Source organism: Erpetoichthys calabaricus, chromosome 7 (genome assembly GCF_900747795.2).
Source record: "Erpetoichthys calabaricus chromosome 7, fErpCal1.3, whole genome shotgun sequence".
NCBI classification, from domain to species: Eukaryota; Metazoa; Chordata; class Cladistia; order Polypteriformes; family Polypteridae; genus Erpetoichthys; species Erpetoichthys calabaricus.
Window position 1 is genome coordinate 82,657,327 of NC_041400.2, and position 22,939 is coordinate 82,680,265.

Genomic DNA, 22,939 nt, shown 5'->3' on the forward strand with positions numbered 1-22,939 from the left:
GTGGGTGTCAAAAGAAGGGGGTCAATACAATACAATACAATAAACAAAATAGAACAAATCCTCAATACAGTATAAAAATAAAAAATTTAGAATTTTAATAATGACATGAAGTATCAAGTGTGAAGACTTGAATCCAAATATCAAATAAACACGTGCACTTTTTTTCAAGAATATAAACAAAGGAAAAAAAAACATTCAATTCACATGTGGCTGTCAATGAGTTAAAAACTCAAGCTCAAATGTCAATCGACAGGGAGGTTACATGTATTCATGAATGGTGCATAGGTAAGAACTGCTGCCTTATAACCCGAAAGTCCCGGGCTCAAGACCAAGTGCTTTGTGTTTTGAGTACTGAGCTGCTGTTATTATTATTATTTCTACAATATAATAAAAACATATATTTGATTTGAGTCCGTAACACCTGGTGTAAATTTTGGCTATTTGTAAAAGTCCCTTGGGAAGCTGTGATCTTGCAGTTTAGAGCATAATAAATTGTAGGGGGCTGGGTCCCCTTTGGTGATATGAACGTGCATAGGACTCACCTATGTTGCGTAATGGGTAATGGGTTGATTGGTACTATGTACAATGTCCATCCTCTATCTTTCTTGAGCTGCGCATTGGTCATGGCTCATCTTGGGGGCAAGGAATTCAACTCCTCCTATATTTCTCTCTGTCTTCCTATCAGGTAAACTTGGGGTGTATGGCACACTTCCTAACCGCACCTTACTTCTGCTTAAGTGAACCTTCCTTCTTCAGACATACTGTCCTCTTTTCCTTTGCAATCTTATTCACTCACCTGTCCAAGCTATTGGTGAGTGGCACTGTTATTCTGGTGGCATTCAACTGGAAGCCACACTTGTTTACACTGAGTGGGAAAAAAAGACGAAGTGACAGGCTACAGCATTATTATTGACAAATAAAAAAACATGAGTTGGCTATTTTTCTTTTTTTATAACATTACTAAGTTGTTTTTTTTGGCCTCTCAAACCAAGTGAAGCCTGAAATGACAAATAAATGAGCCTCTAATTGTAGTATAGCAAATTAATCCCTGAATTCACCATTATACATAGGATATGATAAATAGAGCTTTTGATGAAAATATCTTTAAATTCCCTATTGAAATACTATATGTGTCTTTTTGGCCATTTCGATTGAGGTCAGGCCTCAGACGACAAATAAATTGTCCTAGGCCACTATGCATGATTGCAGTCATGCTACAGCAAATTGATCACTGAATTCATTCATACATTGTATAGAATAAAGATCATTTTTACCTACAATTCCGAATATTCACTATTGACGTACAGTATGTGTCTTTTTTCGCCTCTAAAGACAGGGGAAGCCTCAAACTACAAATAAGTGGTCCTAGGGCACTGCACATAGTTGAAATATAGCAAATTAACCCCTAAATTCACTGTTATACAAGGTATAGGATAAAGAGATTTTTCCCTGAATTTCTTTATGTTCACTAATGGTATATAGTGCGTGTCTTTTTGCGACTTACAATCCAGGTTAGGCCTCAGACTACAAATAAACTGTCCTAGGGCATTTTGCATGATTTTGAAAATGAATCCCTAAATTAAGATTAAGATTGAAGTACTTGGTTGGGTTTAACGACCTATTCACTACAAAATTGTTTTAACACTGAATAATTATTTAATGAAACAAATATATTATTTTTGTTTCCCATTGTTGAAGATTAGCTTTAAGAAAGCTTTGATTAGACCATAGTCATTTTTAGTGCATTCTCTTAAACTAATTCAAAATATTATAAAAATCAACTGTACTTGTAAATGTTTTTAAAACCTAAGCCAATGAAGTTATTAAAATAACCACTATTTGATTAAGTGTAAAGAGACAACCTCTATATAAAATAATCAGTCTGGAATCAATGAATAACTTACTTTTATAGCAAATCTCTTTTGTTAAATTTGCTTTGATATATTTATTACATACATACATACATACATATACACACACACACACACACACACACATACACACACACAGAGTTTCAGCAGTGGCATGTTTCATATTACTCAGACATGCAAGCAAGAATTTCACTGTACGTGAGAAAAAATCTGGTTATATATGATAAAGTGTGAACTAGTGCTGGGCGTTATGACCAAAATTCTATATCACGGTATTTATCAAAATTATACCGGTTTCACAGTATTGGACGGTATTTATTTCCCATGCATAGTGGACGTTAACCACATTTTCCACTGCAATTACTGGCTAACAATAACTTATTCCACTGTCATGAGAATTGTACATTGTACAAAAAAAAATTTTAATGTGCACACAAGTATTAATACAGGTTTGCATGGCACCATAAAGTGATACTTTTCAAGAGGGTGACTCTAATGAAGAGAAGGAATCACATTGCTTGACAGAGGATGTCAAAATATAGAGCCTTTTTATTGAACAATGTTTGCAAACAACTTAAACTAAAATTCTGACAACATATTTTCAACCATCCAAAGAGGCATTTAGACTTAGTAAAATATCCAGAGGTCCTTGTCAAAAGTTGTATTGCACTGAACATTTCTTAGAAAAGGAATAAATAGTAAATATTTTTTGTAAACCAACTACACTTTGTTAATGTTAACAACCTCTGTCCACTGACACGTTAAAGTGACATTTTAAACAACTTTACCATCATTAAACTGCATGATATTTAAACTAATAAATAATAACAATAAAATAAATAATACTGCAACTTCCAGTAATACAATTACTTCCAAGACTTCAAAAGCCCAGGTGCATTACACAGTATTCACCAAATTAGAATAAAATAAAATAAAACAAGTGCAACTTGGTGATGACATCTTTACTAACTGAACCATCATTAAGGCAAACTGCATTAATATGGACCTTGCTTCAACCTAAGCTATATACATAAACTAGCAAAATACCCGCGCTTCGCATCGGAGAAGTAGTGTGTTAAAGAGGTTATGTAAACATATATATACATATACACATCCACATATATATACATATATATATACACATATCAACATATATATATACACATACATATACACACATACATACACACACATATATACATATACACATACATACATAGTGCGTTGTAACACGGGCTGTGATTGTTACATGGGAGGGAGACGACAAATCATAGCTTCTTCGGTTTCTAATCGGGCCTGTGATTGGTGCTTTGACTGATGGCCAGATCCCACAGTATCTCCCCTTAGGAGAGGCGTTAGGCAAGTGTAATTGAATAGCGGTGCTGCAAGTTTAGCTTTACACCTGTTTTTAAGGCTTATTGACTGAAAGGGGCTTTCATGAAAAAAGTTAGGGCTTTGCTACAAGATACACCCTCCACAAGATAAGGAAGTAAAACTAAAGGTATATATTTCTGTTTTATTTAAACCTTTTAAGTTTGTATGCGGGCGGCATGGTGGCGCATTGAAAGGTGCCAGTTAGGAGACCCGGGTTCGCTTCCCTGCGTGGAGTTTGAATGTTCTCCCCGTGTCTGTCTGGGTTTCGTCCGGGTACTCCGGTTTCCTTCCACAGTCCAAAGACATGCAGGTTAGGTGCAATGGCGATTCTAAATTGTCCCTGGTGTGTGGGTGTGTGTGGGTGTGTGCACCCTGCGGTGGGCTGGCACCTTGCCCGGGGTTTGTTTCCTGCCTTGTGCCCTGTGTTGGCAGGGATTGGCTCCTGTATTTACGATATAGCGGGTTGGACAATGGATGGATGGACATTTGTATGCATAGCCCCATTTGCCCGTTTTCATTTTTTTTCTTTCTTCAGTAATATTTCAGCAAACCCGGAGCTTGTCAGTTCAAATCCTGGTACTGACACCACTGTGTGACCCTGAGGAAGTCACTTCACCTGCCTGTGCTGCAAAAAACAAAAGTAATGTAACAAATTGTACTTCAGATGTTGCAAGTTGCTGGAATAAAGGCACAAGTCAAATAGATAAATATTTATTATACACATAGGAACTATTCATTTATTTTCAGTTAAGTCATCTGCAGCAAACCTTTATAAATGAGGGTTTCTCCTTTTTAGATAGTGCAAACTGTTTCTTCTTCATTGAGGTTTTCTCTTGGAGAGCTTTTTTCATTTCATTGAAAATTAAAGCAGTAGCTGCCAAAATATGTAGCTTTCTTATTAATTTTTCAACATTGTGTAAAAAAACTTTATAAAGTTGCATAAAAGGTTTAAATACTGGTTATCCTTTTACACTAAAATATTACTAAAGAGATACAAAAAAAGTAAAATGCATATGTTGTTTTTCTTTAAGGAGATTAAATATTACTGAAGAAAGAAAAAAAAAAAAAGTAAAACAGCCAAATGGGGCTATGCATACGAACTTAAAAGGTTTAAATAAAACAGAAATATATGCCTTTATTTTTACTTCCTTAACTTGTGGAGGGTGTATCCTGTAGCAAAGCCCTAACTTTTTTCGTGAAAGCCCGTTTCAGTCAATAAGTCTTAAAAATAGGTGTAAAGATATTGACAATAAGCTACGCAAACTCACCAAGACATGGAATCGTTTAAATCAAGGCGCGAGTCGAACAACACCATCCCATACTATTAGTTAACGATTAACACATTTCTATATGTATTGTAAGCATACAATACAATTGATAATATGTTGCACTTATTTATCTGGTGTACCAACATTTTTGTGCGTTTAACAGCTGAAATCCAACGTGGTTTGTGCCCTTCAGAATGAAAACAGTTTGCATTTACCTTTTTAATAAAAGGCGAGCTTTTAAGCCTGAGAAATCACCCCATAAATGCACACGTTTAATTGCACATGTGTTAATATGTATGCTTACACACTGTTTCTTCTTCATTGAGGTTTTCTCTAGCATGTAGATCGGGGTAATTACATTCACGGTATTCGCAGTTTGAATCACAATCTGATTGTATGGGTGGTTACCTACCAGGTAACGATTATGGTTGGCCAGCAAGTCAGCTAACATCAGCCACGGTGCCTTCAGTTGTGAGAAACAGATCATAGAATGGTTGAAAATAGTTTACTGTCAAATAATGCAAAGAGTACGCGACACGTGTTTCGCCCTAATTCTTGGTTCATCAGGTGTACACACTCACTGCACTCCCTTACGGGAATCGAACCTCGGACGTCAGCGCTAGAGGGGCTTTGCAGCGGTGAAGTATTGCTTTTAAATTTTAATTAAGAAAAAAAGAAAACCTTTTTAAATTGAGGGAAAATATACCAATAACAATTTGTTAAGGATCTGTTTTTTTGTGAAGCTGCCTTTTGTATGGGTGGTTACCTACCAGGTAACGCTTATGGTTGGCCAGCAAGTCAGCTAACATCAGCCACGGTGCCTTCAGTTGTGAGAAGCAGATCATAGAATGGTTGAAAATAGTTTACTGTCAAATAATGCAAAGAGTACGGGACACGTGTTTCGCCCTAATTCTTGGCTCATCAGGCGTACACACTCTACTGCACTCCCTCTCGGGATTCGAACCTCAGACGTCAGCGCTAGAGGCAAAGCCCCTAACATTGCGCCACGGCGTGTGGTTCGTTTATTTGACAGCATGTAGATCGGGGTAATTACATTCACGGCATTCGTAGTCTGAATCACAATCTGATTGTATGGATGGTTGGTTACCTACCAGGTAACACTTATGGTTGGCCAGCAAGTCAGCTAACATCAGCCACGGTGCCTTCAGTTGTGAGAAGCAGATCATAGAATGGTTGAAAATAGTTTACTGTCAAATAATGCAAAGAGTACGCGACACGTGTTTCGCCCTAATTCTTGGCTCATCAGGTGTACACACTCATTGCACTCCCTTACGAGAATCGAACCTCGGACGTCAGCGCTAGAGGCGCTTCGCAGTGGTGAAGTATTGCTTTTAAATTTTAATTAAGAAGAAAAGAAAACCTTTTTAAATTGAGGGAAAATATACCAATAACAATTTGTTAAGGATCTGTTTTTTTGTGAAGCTGCCTTTACACAGCCTGTCCGCTGTTTTATAAACGAACGCCATAAAGGCCGTCCTTTCTCCTTCACAGTCAGTTCACGTGATTACGTGTGAGGCGTGATGACACGATACGCAACCCCGCCTCCCACAGCCATAGAGCTGCAGTCCATTACTGTATATGGACAAAAAAGAGGTTCCAGTTATGACCGTTACGCTTTGAATTTCGAAATGAAACCTGCCTAACTTTTGCAAGTAAGCAGTAAGGAATGAGCCTGCCAAATTTCAGCCTTCCACCTACACGGGAAGTTGGAGAATTAGTGATGAGTGAGTGAGTCAGTGAGTCAGTCAGTCAGTGAGGGCTTTGCCTTTTATTAGTATAGATAATAAAACTGTTTATAATGCTATTTGTGGTATAGCCCTACAGAAGCGTATTAGGGCCATGGTGAAGAAGAAAAAAAAACTAGATGTCGAGATTAAAGTCGACATTTCCACTTCATTCTCATAGTTTATTTTGTCATTAAAGTAAAATGTCGTAAACTAAACTTCATCCTAAAATCAATGTTTAATTTACTAGATTTTCTCAAACCCCATCATAAGTTAATATAGCACATTAAATGCTTTGTGTTAAGTGTTCCCCGACCCAGTTGTTAATCGCTATGCGCTTCTTAAACTGACTTCCTCTTGCACTAAGAGGAGGCGCATGCAGCGATCGCCGCACAGAATACTTTCACTTCATGATATTCCTGCTCTCTGAAAATGTAGAATGCTAAGATAAATTTTCATGATGAAATGCATTAAAGCAGATATTAAACATGCACGGTAGTGCTGCTCCCTCGCAGTAAGGGGTCCCTAGGTGTACGTTCAGTGTAGAGAACTTTATGGCAGGTGTGATGAGGCTCCAAAAAACTGGATGTATGAATGGGTATCGCACAGGTTTAACTTAAACATTGTGTAAATATTGGGTTCGTGATCTGGTGGTCGGAGACACGAACACAGAATTCAATGGATGTTCTTCTAAGCGGGCTTTCTTTATTGCATGCGTGCTGTCTCTGTCTGATGTAGCAAACTCCCAGTTCCTATCCTTCTTTTTCTTTCTCCACATAACCAATCAAGACAGGATAAACGTCTTTGTAAAATTAAAACTAGTTATAAATTTAGACCACGGAGTGTTCAGAACTTTAAAAAAATCTTCGTTATACATGTTTAATTATGCCATCCATTCAGGGTTGCACCCATCCCAGCAAGCATTGTGTGCAAGGCAGGAGCAAATCCTGAACAGGGCGCTAGCACATCGCAGGGTGAATACGAGCAATACACACACTAGCAGGGTCAATATAGCATAACAAAACCCAACATCCTACATGACTTTGAAAAAAACTGAAGCACACCAAGTAAACCCACCAGAAAAACATGCAAATTCAAAGCAGAGAACACCGGGCACCCCCTTGCTGCGACGCAGCAGAGCACCCTCCACCCCACCATGCCCCCAGTATTAATACATGCTTTAATGCAATTCATCATGAAAATAGTAATAATAATAATAATAATGATATCAAGTATTTATCTTAGCATTCTAAATGTCCAGAGAGCAGGAATATCATGAAGTGAATGTATTCTGTGTGGCGATCGCTGACTGCACCTCTTCTCCGTGCAAGAGGACATCAGTTTTAGTCATATAATCATGGAGCGGGGGCAATGTCCATCATTTTACAATATCTATAATGTCATTCATAGAAACTGATGGATGTACATGCAACCACCTGCCGAAGGTAATGCTGAATTACTGTTCATGCCAATTAATAAGGTTGGGCATGATATGTGCTCATACTTGCTAGAATGGCACCTATCAATTTTTGTGGATCTAGAAGTACGTACAGCATGTACATCCATATTACTAACCGAAGGTTGTAAACCGGATGGGCGCAGGGCTCACCGGATGTCCGGCATCCCCGGATGTACGGAATCCGGATGTACGGAATCCCCGAATCCCCAAAGGTCCATGCTGTGACACCGCATGCAGCTCAAACCAAAGGTCCATGCTGTGCGAAAGGAGTCACGGCTCAAAAACGAAAGGATTCATGGGCTCAAATCAAAGGTCCATGCTGTGACAACGCGCGCGCCTACAACGCGCTTAAGAAAGGAGTCACGGCTCAAAAACGAAACCATGCTGTGACAACACGCGTGGCTCAAATCGAAGGTCCATGCTGTGAGCGCGCCTACAACGTGCTTGCGAAAGGAGTTACGGCTCAAACCAAAGGTCCACATGTGCGCCTACAACGTGCTTGCGAAAGGAGTCACGGCTCAAACCAACTGACAACAGAAACGAGAATATTCAGCGCATATTTCAATCACATTCCAGTACTACAGTATTACAGTACGGAAACCCCACACGTCCACACTACACAGCATTTGTACGCAGGCGCCTACAACGCGAGCGCCTATACTAATGTAGATCACATAACGGTCATACAGTCTGGTGCCCGCCCCAGAGTTCAGAGTCAAACGCAGCGGCGTCCCAAAACTTACTGGCGCCTGCCGCGCGCGCCTACAACGCGCTTGCGAAAGGAGTCACGGCTCAACCCAAAGAAAACACAGAAACGAGACTACGACCTGTGAACTACACCTGAGGTAAAGCGTGCACGCCAGGTTGTACAGCCGCCCGGATGCGACCGCCCACACCACCGCATATACCCTCCATGATATGTCTTCACGCAGCGACTTCCCACCGAGGCGCATATTGCACTGTGGCGCTCGCCCCACAGTCAGACGCAGCGGCTTCCCAGAGTCAGTAGGTGGCCCCCAAACAACACAACCTGTTCAAGCAGTCGGTGTCAGCGAAAGCAACAGACTCACGTCTCCACAAAACGAAACCGCTTTAGTACAGAGAGATGCTGAAAGTAGACAAGAGTACAAGGAGATGAGGCGCAAAGTGAAGAGAGAGATGGCGAAGGCTAATGAAAAGGTGTATGATGAATTATATGAAAGGTTGGACACTAAGGAGGCAGAAAAGAATTGATGGGCTAGACAGAGGGAGAGAGGTTGAAAAGATGTGCAGCATGCATGCACGCCAGAGTGTACAGCCGCCCGAGCGCGACCGCCCACACCACCGTATATACCACGTTCGTTTAGTAATGTAGCCCTCCATGCCCGGAGGACGCCGCTGTAGTACATATATGTTTATTTGATTAAATGAAACCTTAACCATGGCTACAACCTGTACACTAAACCTGAGGTGCAGCGTGCACACCAGAGTGTGCAGCCGCCCGAGCGCGACCGCCCACACCACCGCATATACCACGTTCGTTTAGTAATGTAGCCCTCCATGCCCGGAACTGCCGCCGTGGCCACATCAGCACGCGAATCCGCCGCCGTCAGCAAACGACTTATCGCTGACGGCACAGCCATAGAAAAACAAACGCGCGACTGCATGGCTGAATACAATAAACGAGGGCGCCTACAACTGAGTCATAGCTCCAAAAAGAAACCGCTTTAGTACAAATATGTTTATTTAATTAAATGAACTGTCCCAGGACGCACCCACCCTCCATGACATTTCATCCCTCCAAGTATCAGAAGGAATTGAAAGTGATTGCCATTCTTGGATTTACGATTCTTTCGAGAATCGGGGGCTTGCTGGTTTTATGCAAAAGACTACTTTTCTTCATTAAAAAAATTATTAATGGATGGTCTTTTCGGTTTGTTTGGACTGGCATGATACCAGGAGACCCACACAAAACAATGGGCTTGACATGTGAATTTAAGAGCAGACCAGTGAGGAAGAAGAAAAAAACATATTTTGAAGGGGTCTAGCTGTAAGTTTTATTAATGAATAAAACAAGCTAACCATTCAAAAATCACAAAAAGGCCGACTGTGGGTATGAATCACAAAAACATCTGCAAAATACTGCAGCATAACACGTCTGGAGTAACACAATGCCAAAATTAATGCAAGTAAAATTAAACAATGTTCTTTAACAATCAAATGTCAGCTTTTGCCTTCGGATAAGACCTTTTTAAACAAGTCTGAATTACATTTGAAGAGAAACTTTTGATCTAACAGCCCTGTTTGTCAGACATGCTGCATAACGTATATCCTAAATTGCGCTTTGGTGTCTTTGTAGTATTATTCTATTACATGGGCACTGTTTAAGTTTATAAGACTATCCAGCAACATTATGCATTTTAAAGTGCAAGATTTTATACTTATGCAGAACTTTATCCTAATTCAATCCAAACTCAGAAATTGCTGCTCTCTCCCTTCTTTTGTAGTTAAGCAAGAAGAAAAGGTTTAGTGTACAGGTTGTAGCCATGTAAAAGTGACATCTTCTTGATGTGCCCACCAAATACCATTGCTTTCTGCCTTTTCATTCTAAATATTGTTTTTATGCAATTATTTGAGTGTACATTAAATCACATTTTAATTAAAATAAATTATTTTACTATTATTGTTTTAATGTGTCTTCAAAATACTGATTGCATCTAACACTACAATTGGCAATAAAAAAAAAATTCTATAATTATTAACATTTGTTCTCCTCATTCTAAAGCAACTGAGTTTCTGACAGTAAAGGAAAAGGGCCAAACCACTGGAAGTTAAATTCTCGTCAGATCACCAAATCAAAAAGTCAGAAGTTAGGATGGGTGAACTCTCACAAAAGGAAAGAGCAAGACATTTTGATTAGGTACATGAAGGTGGAAGTCAAGAAGACAATTCAATTTAAGAAGTAGTTCTGCAGATGCAAAAACGTTCAACCAGAAATACTTATTCCACACAATGCCCCAAATATACAAAAAGATCCCCTCTCTTGAATAAATGAAAATCCTTTAACTGTACAGTCATTTGTTTCTGCTGCCAATCATTGCTGAACAAAATTAACTTACGAAAAACTGGTGAAACTCATCTTAAACCATCAATGATATGATTAAAATGATCATTCAAATAGATAGATAGACAGGCAGACAGATACACAGACAAATAAATCAATCAATCACTCAATCAATCAATCAAATCAATCAATCAAGCAAGAAAACATCTGCAGGTTCTGGCCAGAGCAAAATTCAGGTCATTCATGGAAAAAAGCAATGTTTACTTGCCATTTGCAGGACGAACTGGAATACTGCTTTGTCTGTATGCTTCTTTGATGCCCTCACTTTTAATGTACTTCTGTTGTGGGTTTAGCTGTGACAATGAGTTAAATGCTGATGGGGAAAATGCAGGTCGAGCTGTTTCATGCAGGCAGTACCCACTAACTTTCTCTGACAGAGATGGTTGTTCCTTTGTTGGTGAGTCAATCAGACCCCCTTGCTGTATTTTCTGAGAGCAGGGGTTTTCTTTGCACTGATCTCCATTATGATAAGCATTAGCTTTGCCAAACTGTCTAGCCTCTGGTGAAACTTTGATTGGGAGGAGGCTGGCAGAGACAGGACAAGAACGACTGCGGGGTGGTTTACTAGATCTGTCAGGTGTTGGGGTACAAGTTGAACAGGTTTCAGGGCTGGAGTCACCATTATGCACTGGTGAATAGCTTCCCAGAGGGGACAATCGAACTGAATCAGGACTAGTCTTCTTCACTCCATCCTCTTTGTCCTCCCTCTGCATGACACTGTCAGATGCTGGCTGGCCAATAGGACGGTTGTACATTTGACTGATGTAGTCACTGAGCAATGGACGTAGCTTGGCATGTGGTTTGCTGAGTTGATGTTGAAAAACAAACGGCTGGATTGGCAAAGTGGTGGGGCGCTGCTCTTTGCTGTAACGTATAATTGCCCTTCCATCACTGATAGAACCTCCTGTGAGGGGAAAAAAAGATGCAGTGAAAGAAAAGTTGAAAAGCAAATACCTGAAAAACTTCAAAGCAGGTCCTTTGATAATCAAATACAAATGCAATGTCTTTGCTTGTGTTAATGTTATGCTACATTCACATGCTATGGAACAGATGGGAAATTCCCAGTGGGAAATTTTCATGTGAATATCTTTACATTGTTGTAACAATCTGGATTAAACAATGATATGAAAATTTACATCTACATATTTTTTTGCTTAGCAGGCACTTTCATCCAAAGTGACTTATAAAAGAGGTCAGCATAATCAAGTAAACATCAAGGGACTCATGTATAAACGGTGTGGACACATAAAAATGTTGCACATGCCTGTTTTCACGCTCACATCAAATAAACTTGGCGTAAAGCCATTCACATTCTCACACCAGCTAAAACCATTGTGTACGCAAGTTTTGGGCTCGGTTTTGCAAACTGGCAACACCCAGCATCAAAGCAGTGCTACTGTTCCTGTGTGATTTCCCTTTATTTTTTAGATTCACATCCCTGATGCTTCTTTATCAAATACACTGAAATTAAGCGCATGATGTTTTGATGTTTAAGGCATCTGATTGTAATCAACCTGTAAGCATATAATGGTGCACGGAATGGTCAAACTATTCCAAATACCACTGCTGCTTTAGCGTTGTTACTCTCAATACACCACTCAGAGTATTTTAACCCACAGTATCTGAGTGTGGAATCACAGCTGATCGGAAAGAGGATTATTGGGGTACAGCATCTAGCACACGCTGCCTCAGCCATGTGCACAGTCTACTTGAACTTCTCCCAATTGGTAAACGCTTCAGAGCCTTTCATGTACAGACATTGTGGTTCAGAAACAGTTTCATCCCAAGAGCTATAAATGCACTCAATCAAGTGTTCGTTAGAACTGCTTGTACTTGTAAGTACAATCACTTCACTGTAAACTTGCACTACAGCTGTAATATTGACACAACCTTAGCCACTTTATAAAACGCGTATTTATATATGATGACAACTGGCTTCTAAGTCAATTTAGATTTCCAAGCGCTATGTTCTTGGAGCTCTTGATATCATTTAAAAGATGAAATGGAGTAAAGTATTATATTACATTATACAGATAAATGTTTTACTTCATTTAAATAATATATACTGTTAATGATTAAACATGTGAGGCGCAGAGGTAGCGATGAGCTGGCACCCCATTCAGGGATTGCTCCTGCCTCGAGCTGTATGCTTGCTGGAAGTGGCGCGACCCTGGATGGATAGATGGATGGAATAATTAAACATGTACTACAAAGATATTTCAATGTTCCTTAAAAGTTTTGAAGAATTGGCGTTCTCAGTTTACAGATGGCTTGATATTTATTACAGATCTTGTGTGGCGATTGGTTACTTGGAGAAAGAAAAGTAAGGACAGGAATTGGGTGTTAGTAAGTTCGAAAGAGGCAGTACTGCTGCAATAAATTATTTCATCGAGGGTTGTGCACAGCGCAGCAAGCATCTTGCAGGAGGCAAGAACAGTCTCTGGAAGGGGCGCCAGCTCATCGCTATCACTGCGCCACCGTGTCTCCCTGTGTAATATGTGCTTTAATTCCTATCTTCATGAAAATTTTATCAAGTATACATCTTAGTATTTAAATTGTTCAGAGAGCTGTAATATCAAGAATGTAATGTATTCTGTGTTCTGTCGACGAAGAGAAAGCCCATTTAAGAAGCACATAGTGATTCAAATACAGAGTACATAGAAGAACACATAGAATATGAAGCATTTAATGTGCTATTTTAGTTATGATGGGATTTGAGAAACTAAAATTAAACAATTTTAAGATTAAGTATACAATGTTCTACATCAATGACAAAATAAACTATTGGACTCAAGTGGACATTTTGACTTTTTTTCCCACTGTGTTCCTATTTTTTTCTTTTCTCTTTACCCTACTACGCTTCCGTATGATACTCAGACGGTGGGCTACAACTCGTCTTTTCACGACAACTTATTTGACCACTTCTTTATTATTTTGGGCACTGTACGACTTTCTGAACTTGAACTTCAGAGTTTGCACTCTGTATAACTCGATCAACTGTCTTTTGTTGTTTATACCACTGCTTAAGCCAACAAATAGTATGTTTTAACTTGCGTCAACGTCGCATTCGTTAAAATTCTTTTTTCACATGCTTTTTCCATTGTCTTTTAACCAAACACTGAGCCAAAAGGGCTATTTATGTTGATTTGCATATTAAAATATGCAATATTCTGGGAGGAGTCGGGGCGAGGCAGCAGGTGCGTGCACGTGAGTTACATTTCATGCTGACCGGGATTTATGTAGCAGAATAACATGGAAGTTGGCGTACGCACAGATTTATGCATCTGGATTTTTATGTGCGTACGCACATTTCTGTTTTTGTCCATACACCATGTTTTAGTGTGAATTCTACACACGGTGTTATACATCAGGCCCCAACAAAATTGACCCATACAAGTGAAGAGCTTGGGACAAAATACAAGGTAAATAAAAACCCTATATTACAAAAATCAGTTTCAGGTGGGCCAGATGATTTTGTTGATTCCAGGAGGACTATTGGAACCGAGCATGGCTACTCTGTCTACGGTGCCCGGAGAAGATCGAAACAATCTGTCCAAGCTGAAGGTAATGATTTCTGCACTCAATGGGGACATACTGTAAATGATATAAAGAGTGATATATAGAAGGACATAGGCGATACAAAGAAAGTTGAAAAGGATATACCATATATACTCACGTATAAGTTGGGTCTTGAAACCCGAAAAATCGATCATAAAATCAAACCCCGACTTATACACCCGTTCAAAAATGAGACAATTTTTTTTTACATCTTCTTGCCTCTTCCAGTCTCACATCAGTTTCTCAGATGCATCGAATTTTGTTGCAGCACTGCAGTTACCAATTTCTTCCGCTATTTCAGCGACTTTTACTTTAAAACCAGCTGCATATTTTCTTCTGATGGAACGCTCCATCGTAGATAAGGGATACTCTTACAATAAAGGTGTATGAGGGTGTGAGATACAAAAAAAACACAAAACAGTGCAAATGTTGCTTCGGAATAGTTCGGGTATTATCATGTGGTCACATAGGCACAATACATTGAATAAAAAAGGCACTGTGCTCCATGGCTACTCTCTCAGTTGAGAGCTAGCATATCATATCTCTTGGACCAATAGCATGAGTTTTCCACATCCAACTTATACGACCGACATTATATACCAGAAATTATACGGTAAAATCAAGTCCCAAATTATCCGCAGAAGAACTTATCTGCAATTTATACAGTATACAAGAAAAATAAGAAACAGCTTCAGGATATAAAAGATCTGGAGAAATGTTTAAGTACCAACTTTACTGCAAACTTTAACACCAGAATTACCAAAGCCTACGAAAAAATTTGTAAACCCGGCCCACCTTAAATCCCTTCACACCTCTCCGTCAGCGTCGTTTGTCTTGTAAATGTGTCAATAAGCCTAAGCAGCCTGCTATACCATCAATCTTGCCCAGTCTCCACTTTTTGGTGCATGGTGGTGTTTCTGTTGTACTCCACGACATGCAGAGGAAAGAATACAACAGATGGGTCACACTTCTCTCTATGCTATGGTTACTATTATACTGAAGGGGCACCTGACAATGAATGAGTTTGCTTTATTGGGGGAAGTAGCGGTCTTGGAACAGAACCTTGTCGATGCTGCATCCTCTTTTTCTTTTTTCCATTGCCTTTTCTTGTAAGAAGCAACAACGAAGTTCCTCTGCAAGGTGAGCAAAGAACACTCTTCTTTTGTCAGTGGACCCTGTGCATGCCCTGTACAGTACATTTGTGTTGATCGCCGTCAAATTAAGCTTGTTGCAGCACACAGCAACTGGCTGGCAACGCAGCACCGGGAAGAAAAAGAAAGAGACAAATATATGTGACATTTTGAGAAATCATTTGATGACCTGAATAGTACCAATCAGAAAACATCATTGCACTAATGCAATATTATTTGAAAACAAACAGCATCAAATCAGCTGTAAATTTATGGTATTTAAGTTAGCTTTTTCAGTTTTATTCTCTCAGTCACGTTCACGCTCTCCAGCTCTCTGATCTGATCCTAACTAATAGCGCCAGCATAAATTCACACCCAATGGAGCTGGAATGTCAAAGGTCTCAGTCACGATTTAAAGAGAAAAAATGTTTTCTCTCACCTAACAGATCTAAATGCCAAGATAGTATTTTTACAGAAGACTCACTTAATAAGTAAGAACCAGTTTCAGTTGCAAAGAGAAGTGGTAATCTTAATACACTGAACAATTCCATTTGTAGTATCAGACGTAGTATCTGATCCTGAAGGGTGATATGTCATGATGACAGGTAATTTATTTAATACTAAATTGATTTTGATAAATGTCTATGCACCTAATGTGAATGACATGATTTCATCCAGAATGTTAATACGAACACTCCTAAAATTATAATAGCCGGAGACTTTAATTGTATTTTAAATCCAGACCTGGATAGGTCTTCAGCTACAGTGGCAATAACATCTAATTTAACATCTAATACTGCAAAAATAATCACACAATTTGTAATGAATCATAACTTCTCAGACCCATGGAGATTTTTAAATCTAAATTTATGACCATATTCCTTCATCTTACCAGTACATAATTGTTACTCGAGAATTGATTTCTTCATATACAATAATTTTTGCCCACCATCAAAACTTGCAAGTATGATGCTATTGTTATCTCCGATAATGGCAATCTGATCATGGACCTTAAATCATTATGCCCTACACACACATCTCATAGATGCCGGCTTAACCCCCTGTCATTAGCTGATGAAAACTGTACAGAATTTACATTCAAGCAAACTGATTACTTTCTAGAGACAACTGCATCCTGATTATTTCATACTTTTCTCGCAAAAATAATTTGAAAACCAAGAAGGCATCACAGTTAATCAACAAAATCGCCAGAGTAGATCAAGAATATGCCAGGATTTCAAATGAGGCACTTTATAGGAAAAGACAGATTTTGCAATAAGAATTTAACCTTTTGACAACTAAAGAAATGGAACAACTCATCTTTAAATCGCAACATCATTATCATGAACATGGAGAGAAGGCTAACAAGATCTTAGCTCAACAAATCCACAAGCAGGAAATCCACAATGCAATGGCAGTAGTTACGAACACAGACAGAGATAAAATCATTGACCATAAAAGGATAACCGACACATTTAGAAAGTACTATAAGTACTTTTATTACACTCATTTTAAAGAAGAAGATAAGAAAATCTAATGTTTTTGATGCATTACTGATATCACAGCTAGATTCTCTTAGTGTTGAGGAACTAGATTAAACTCTGACACTCTCAGAATTACTTGATGCTATAAACTCACTTCAAAGTGGGAAAGCAGCAGGTCCTGATGGCTACCCAGTAGAATTTTATTAAAACAAAATTCAAATAAGCTTGTTCCACTATTATTAGCAATGCTCATAGAAGCTAGAGAAGACAAAATTCTACTTCAAACATCTTGCCAAACAATACCTACCGACTTTTCTAATAATAAGTACTTACATGTGCATCATATGGACCAATTTCACTTCTGAATAGTGATATTAAGATACTCTCCAAAGTTCTAGGTAAAAGGACTGAGAAAGTGGTTTCTTTGGTAATATCATAAAACAAACTGGATTTATTAAAGGCAGACACTTAGCTTATAATCTTTAAAACTTGTTTAATGTAATATATTCCCCCATTAAATCTAACATCCCAGCATTTGAAAGCATTTCATATGGTTGAATGGGACTACCTATTCACCATATTGCACAAATTTGGGTTCAGCCCAAACATATGTGCAAGGATCAAACAAATTTATACCAGTCCAGTGGCCTCAGTTTGTATTAACAACATTACTTCAGACTACTTCAAATTAGAATGTGGTATTCAACAAGGATGCCCCCTATCAATATTGCTCTTTGCAATTGCCATTGACTGTTTACTTTCGAAATACATCAGAGATAAAGAGGATTACCAGAGAAGGACTTGAACAGAAAATATCACTATACACTGATGATATGGTACTATATACATCAGACCCACAAAATTCCACACCAATAGTCCTAAAAGCACTAGCAGAATTTCAAAAGATATCTGGGATCAAAATGAATATGAACAAAAGTGTGCTTTTTCCAGTGAACTCTCTAGCACACAATATTAGACTAGACACCTTTCCATTTATCTTAGTAGATCAGTTTAATTAACTTGGGGTAAACAACACAAGTAAATATAAAGTTTTTTTTTAACAATTAAACAAGACATGAACAGATGGTCTACCCACCATCTTACATTACCAGGGAGAATCAACACTGCAAAGATGAATATGCTCCCTAAGCTTCTTTTTCTATTTCAAAGCATCCTCATATAAAATTAACAAATCATTTCTTAAGAAATTAGAGTCAAATATACCTCATTTATTTGAAATTTGAAACCTCCATGCATTCAAAGGGCAACTCAACAATGACCTAAAGCAGAAGGGGGCATGACTCTACCTAACTTTCAATTTTATTACTGGGTGGCAAATATACAAGCCATAAAGACCTGGGGCCTCATGCATAACGCTATGCGTAAAATTCACACTGAAACATAGCATACGGACAAAAGCAGAAATGTGTGTACGCACAAAAAATCCAGATGCATAAATCTGTGTACGCCAACTTCCACGTTCTTCCACTCCATCCCAGTCAGCATGAAAAGTAATGATCGTGCACGCACCTGCCACACCACCCCGACTCCTCCCAGAATTACACCTCGTTGAATATGCAAATCAATATAAATAGCCCATTATGATTTGCGTTCTGTGAAAGAAAATGGCAAAAGCACTGGAGAAAAAGAAGAATTTCAGCAAATACCAAGTAGAGGCAAGGAAAAACTTACTATTTGTTGGTTTAAGCAGTGATATAAACAATAAAAGGAAGTTGACTGAGTGATAGATTGGTGGAGAAACTCAAAAGTTCAAGTTCAGAAAGTCGTACAGTGCCCGAAATAAGTAAGAACTGGTCAGATATCAAAGTCGCCATGAAAAGGCGAGTCGTAGCGCACCATCTGAGTGTCATAAGGAAGGATATCAAGGTACATAGAAAAGAAGAAAAACTGAGACACAGTGAGGAAGATAAGGTTGGGACAAGCTGGCGCCCCTTCGAGATATTGTTCCTGCCTCCCGCAAGATGCTTACTGCGTACACGACCCTCAATAAAATAATTTATTGCAGCAGTACTGTCTCTCTCAAACATACCAACCCCTGATTCCTGTCCTTCCTTTTCTTTCTCCAAATAACCAATCGCCACACAATTAGATCTTTAATAAATGTTAAGCCATCTGCAAGCTTTGAACTCAGATTCTTCAAAACTTTTAAGGAACATTGAAATATCTTCATAGTACATGTTTAATTATACCATCCATCTATCCATCCAGGGTTGCGCCAGTCCCAGCAAGCATACAGCGCGAGGCAAGAACAATCCCTGAACAGGGCATCAGCTCATTGCTACCGCTGCTCATATATTTAATCATTACCAATATACATTATTTAAATGAAGTTAAAAATGTATCTGTATAATGTAATATATATACTTTACTGCATCTCATCTTTTAAATGATATTAGGAGCTCCAAGAAGATAGGGCCTAGAAATCTAAATTGACTTAGAAGTCAGTCATCATCATCTGTAAATATGAGCTCTCTTCTATTGAATTAAACTGAATTCCTTTATTCTTATTGTATGGTACAATGAGATTCAATATGCAAATCTCCATAAACTTATTTTCCTATAATATGGTAAAATAACAACAAAAATAATAATAATAATAAAAGGATAAAAAACAATGAAAAATATATAATATGAAAGCATAAGTGGCTTACGTTGTGCAACATTACAACTGTAATTCAAGTTTACAGTGAGGTCAAGAAGCTGTATCCTGATAATTCTCTCTGCTCTTGACACAATCTGTGCTAGAGCTTTCCGATCAGCTGCTGTATAGCTGTAATTCCACACTCCGATACAGTGGGTTAAAATACTCTGAGTGGTGCAACACTAAAGTGGCTGTGGTTTTTGGAATAGTTTGGCCATTACATGAACATATGTATATATATGTACATCATATATATGGTTACAGGTTGATTACAATCAGATGCCTTTAACGAAAATGATATGCAGTTAATTTCAGAGTATTTGACAAGGCCACGTCAGGAATATGAATCTAAAAAATAAAGGGAAACCACACTGGAATAGCGGCACTGCTTTGATGCTGGGTGCTGCCAATTTGCAAAACCAAGTTTAGTTTTTATACATCACGATGTGAGTGCGGAAAGTGGTGTACACAACATTTTTGTGCATACATACCGTTTATACATGAGGCCCCAGATGTACTGCTTAATTTTGAATCATTTATAGCAGTTTGGTGAAACATGTCAGTACTCCTGTTAGTGGAGAGTTGCAGTATCCAGATGTGACAAGACCAAAGCCTAAACCAGTAGTTGTGCTGCATATTCTGGCAGATACAGTTTGATCTTTCCAATATTGCATAGAATGAATCTTCAATACTGAGAGACCGTACAAACGTGGTCCCTAAAGGACAGACGGTCATTGATCACCACCCCAGTGTTGAGTACAGACTTGATGGCTTTTAGTGATAATGAGCTGAGCTGAAAAAAGACAGGGCACAGAATAGATGGATGAGCTAGGATAAGAACATGGTCCATCTTTGCCAGCTTCAGCTGAAGATGGTGTTCCTTTGTCAAGGTTGCACTATCAGTGAAACATTCAAGCTGATACGGTGAGGTCTTCGGGATGAAATGACAGGTACAGCTACGTATCATTGGCATGGCACTCATAAGAAAAACCATGGAACTAGATGGCCCAGTGAATAGAGAGAAGAGGAGAAGGCAGAGCACCAAACCTTGGGAAACCCCTATTCTTGACTAGTGCACCTTTGACATCTTCATGTCAAGAGACATGGTACAGTCTGCCCAAGAGGTCCATCAAAACCCATTAGGTTAGCAAATAGCCACAGAAGCAGCCATTCAAAATGACAGGAAAATACTGTGTAATTATTTTCTAATGCAATGCCTGCAGCAGACTGCATAATATTGTACAGTTTCAGAATTATTTAGTAATATGACTGTTCTAACTTGAAAAACCATTAGGTGGAGTAGCAAAAGACAGAATTGGCATGTTACCAGTAAAGACCAAAGTTTAAAGTCAGGGCTCAGTAACAACATTTTTCTTAAATTATACAATTTAAGTTGAACACTGTTTAGACTTATATTAGTTTTAAACTGTTAGTATTCTGAAACATGTGAACATAAAGTGTATTATTACACTTTCATCCTCACTCAAAACATGAAGTAAATCTCTTTTAAAGAAAATAAAAACATTAGTAATAACAAATTTTATCTAATTGTGTCTTTAAAGTCATATAAGAGAATATTACAAGATAAAACCAAAAAATACCTAATTGTAGATGGTAGCAAAACTTTAAGTGATTACTTTGGCATTTCACCACCTGTGAAGAAACGCTAGTCTAAGCCAGAAACAGAGTGTAAGAAATGAATTTTCTACAAAAAATGGCTCCAGAAGGTACCATGGCTTGAAACTAATGATGAGCGCTCAGAAATGTAGTCTAAGATTTGCCACGAACACCTGCATCTATCAGATAAATACAGTGCTTTTCATTCGGGGACAAAGAATTTCAGTCACCTTGTGTTTGAGAAGCACGAAAAAAGTAAAAAGCATGCAAACGTTGTAAATACTATAAGCTACTGAGGAATGACTTACAAACAAAAATGTTAATGTTCTGGTGTGAGAATTTGGGCCTGGATTAGAAAAATTAATTCACTCTCAATCCTCGTTCAACCTGACAGAGCTTGAGCAGTTTTGCAAACAAGAAATGGGCAAAATCTGTTATGGGTTTATTATTAGTTTGCCATTATTATTAGTTTACCAATGAATATAACATAAGTGCTTTGCAATTACAATGAATTGTTGCCAAAAAGTTTCTAAATAACTTTGTTTAGTAACTTAATTCCTGAATGCTCACCATGCAGCCAAGACATACAAAGTTTCTTCCAGTGTCCCAGGATGCTTTATGAGGTAAGTGTTCCATCACAGAGCTGTAGCAGCACTGTTACTAAACGATCAGGTATGCACGCATTAAACATTCTCCACTTCATAATTTATTGTACTGCCCGATCTGCTTCATGCATGTATGAAACATTTACTGTGTGAATCCCACATGAATTAAAAAAAAAACAAAACTTGCAGTATATGTTTCTTTGTAGCATACGTTAGCTGACCATATCATGAAAAAAAAACTACACTGTTCTGCATAGATTTCTTGTACATTGTGTCTTCACCATAAGATTAAGCATATCAGAGGAAAACTTCCGGTTGAGCGAATGCTGGCGGGACTGGTCACCGCTGCTCAACGGTAACTTTTTCGTGATTAACTTATGATTTAACGGACTAAGCAACTGTTTTCATTTTGGGCAGATTTATTCATTGAGTTTTATTTTTCAGTCATTTAAAGCTAGACTGGTTTCTAGCTCGACTGGTGATTTGGCTGTGTATGGACTATTATCAGCCTAACCCTGCTTTGATACTTACCTGGCTCTGTTCTCCGGACATCTGAGTAGTCTGCATCTTCGCTTACAATGTGGACCAGTAGGATATTTATTTGGTTTGTGTTTGTTTGGTCCCTCCTGTCGCTCGCTATCCAACCTGCAACGGGCCTGCTTCAGTACTCAGCTGCGAAGCTCCTTCGACTATGCTTCCACCTGTCTGAGCCTCCACTGACTGGGCTGGGCTGTATCTCCACCCAGACATCGTATTCCTCCCCTGTTGGAGATACATCCACCGTGGGTTCCGCCGGAGTCTCCAGGCCGACACTTCGAAAATAATAAACTCCATCTGGTCCAGTTCTCGACGCTCTCCATGTAACTTAGGCAGGGTCGCTGACCACAGTGTTTTAGCCAGCCTAGCCAGGTTGGCTAACACCATTGCTAAATGCGATAACGCCATTGTCAACTTCGGTCTGTCGAACATCCGCTCACTTAAGAATAAGGGGGATCTCATCCACGATCTCCTCACTGATCGTAAGTTTGACTTTTTCTGTCTAACCGAGGCATGGCAACAACCT

General features: G+C 38.7%; 1 protein-coding gene across 1 annotated transcript in view; it reads right to left on the minus strand.

Moving 5' to 3' along the window:
• The window catches only part of rusc2 (RUN and SH3 domain containing 2), a 329,699-nt gene that overhangs the window by 171,796 nt on the left and 134,964 nt on the right, over window positions 1-22,939 (minus strand). The window contains exons 3-4 of the mRNA XM_051929450.1: window positions 11,025-11,724; window positions 7,868-7,973 (exon numbers count right to left, since the gene is read on the minus strand). Of these exons, the coding sequence (XP_051785410.1) occupies window positions 7,868-7,973; window positions 11,025-11,724 (806 nt within the window). The remainder of the gene's footprint in view (window positions 1-7,867; window positions 7,974-11,024; window positions 11,725-22,939) is intronic.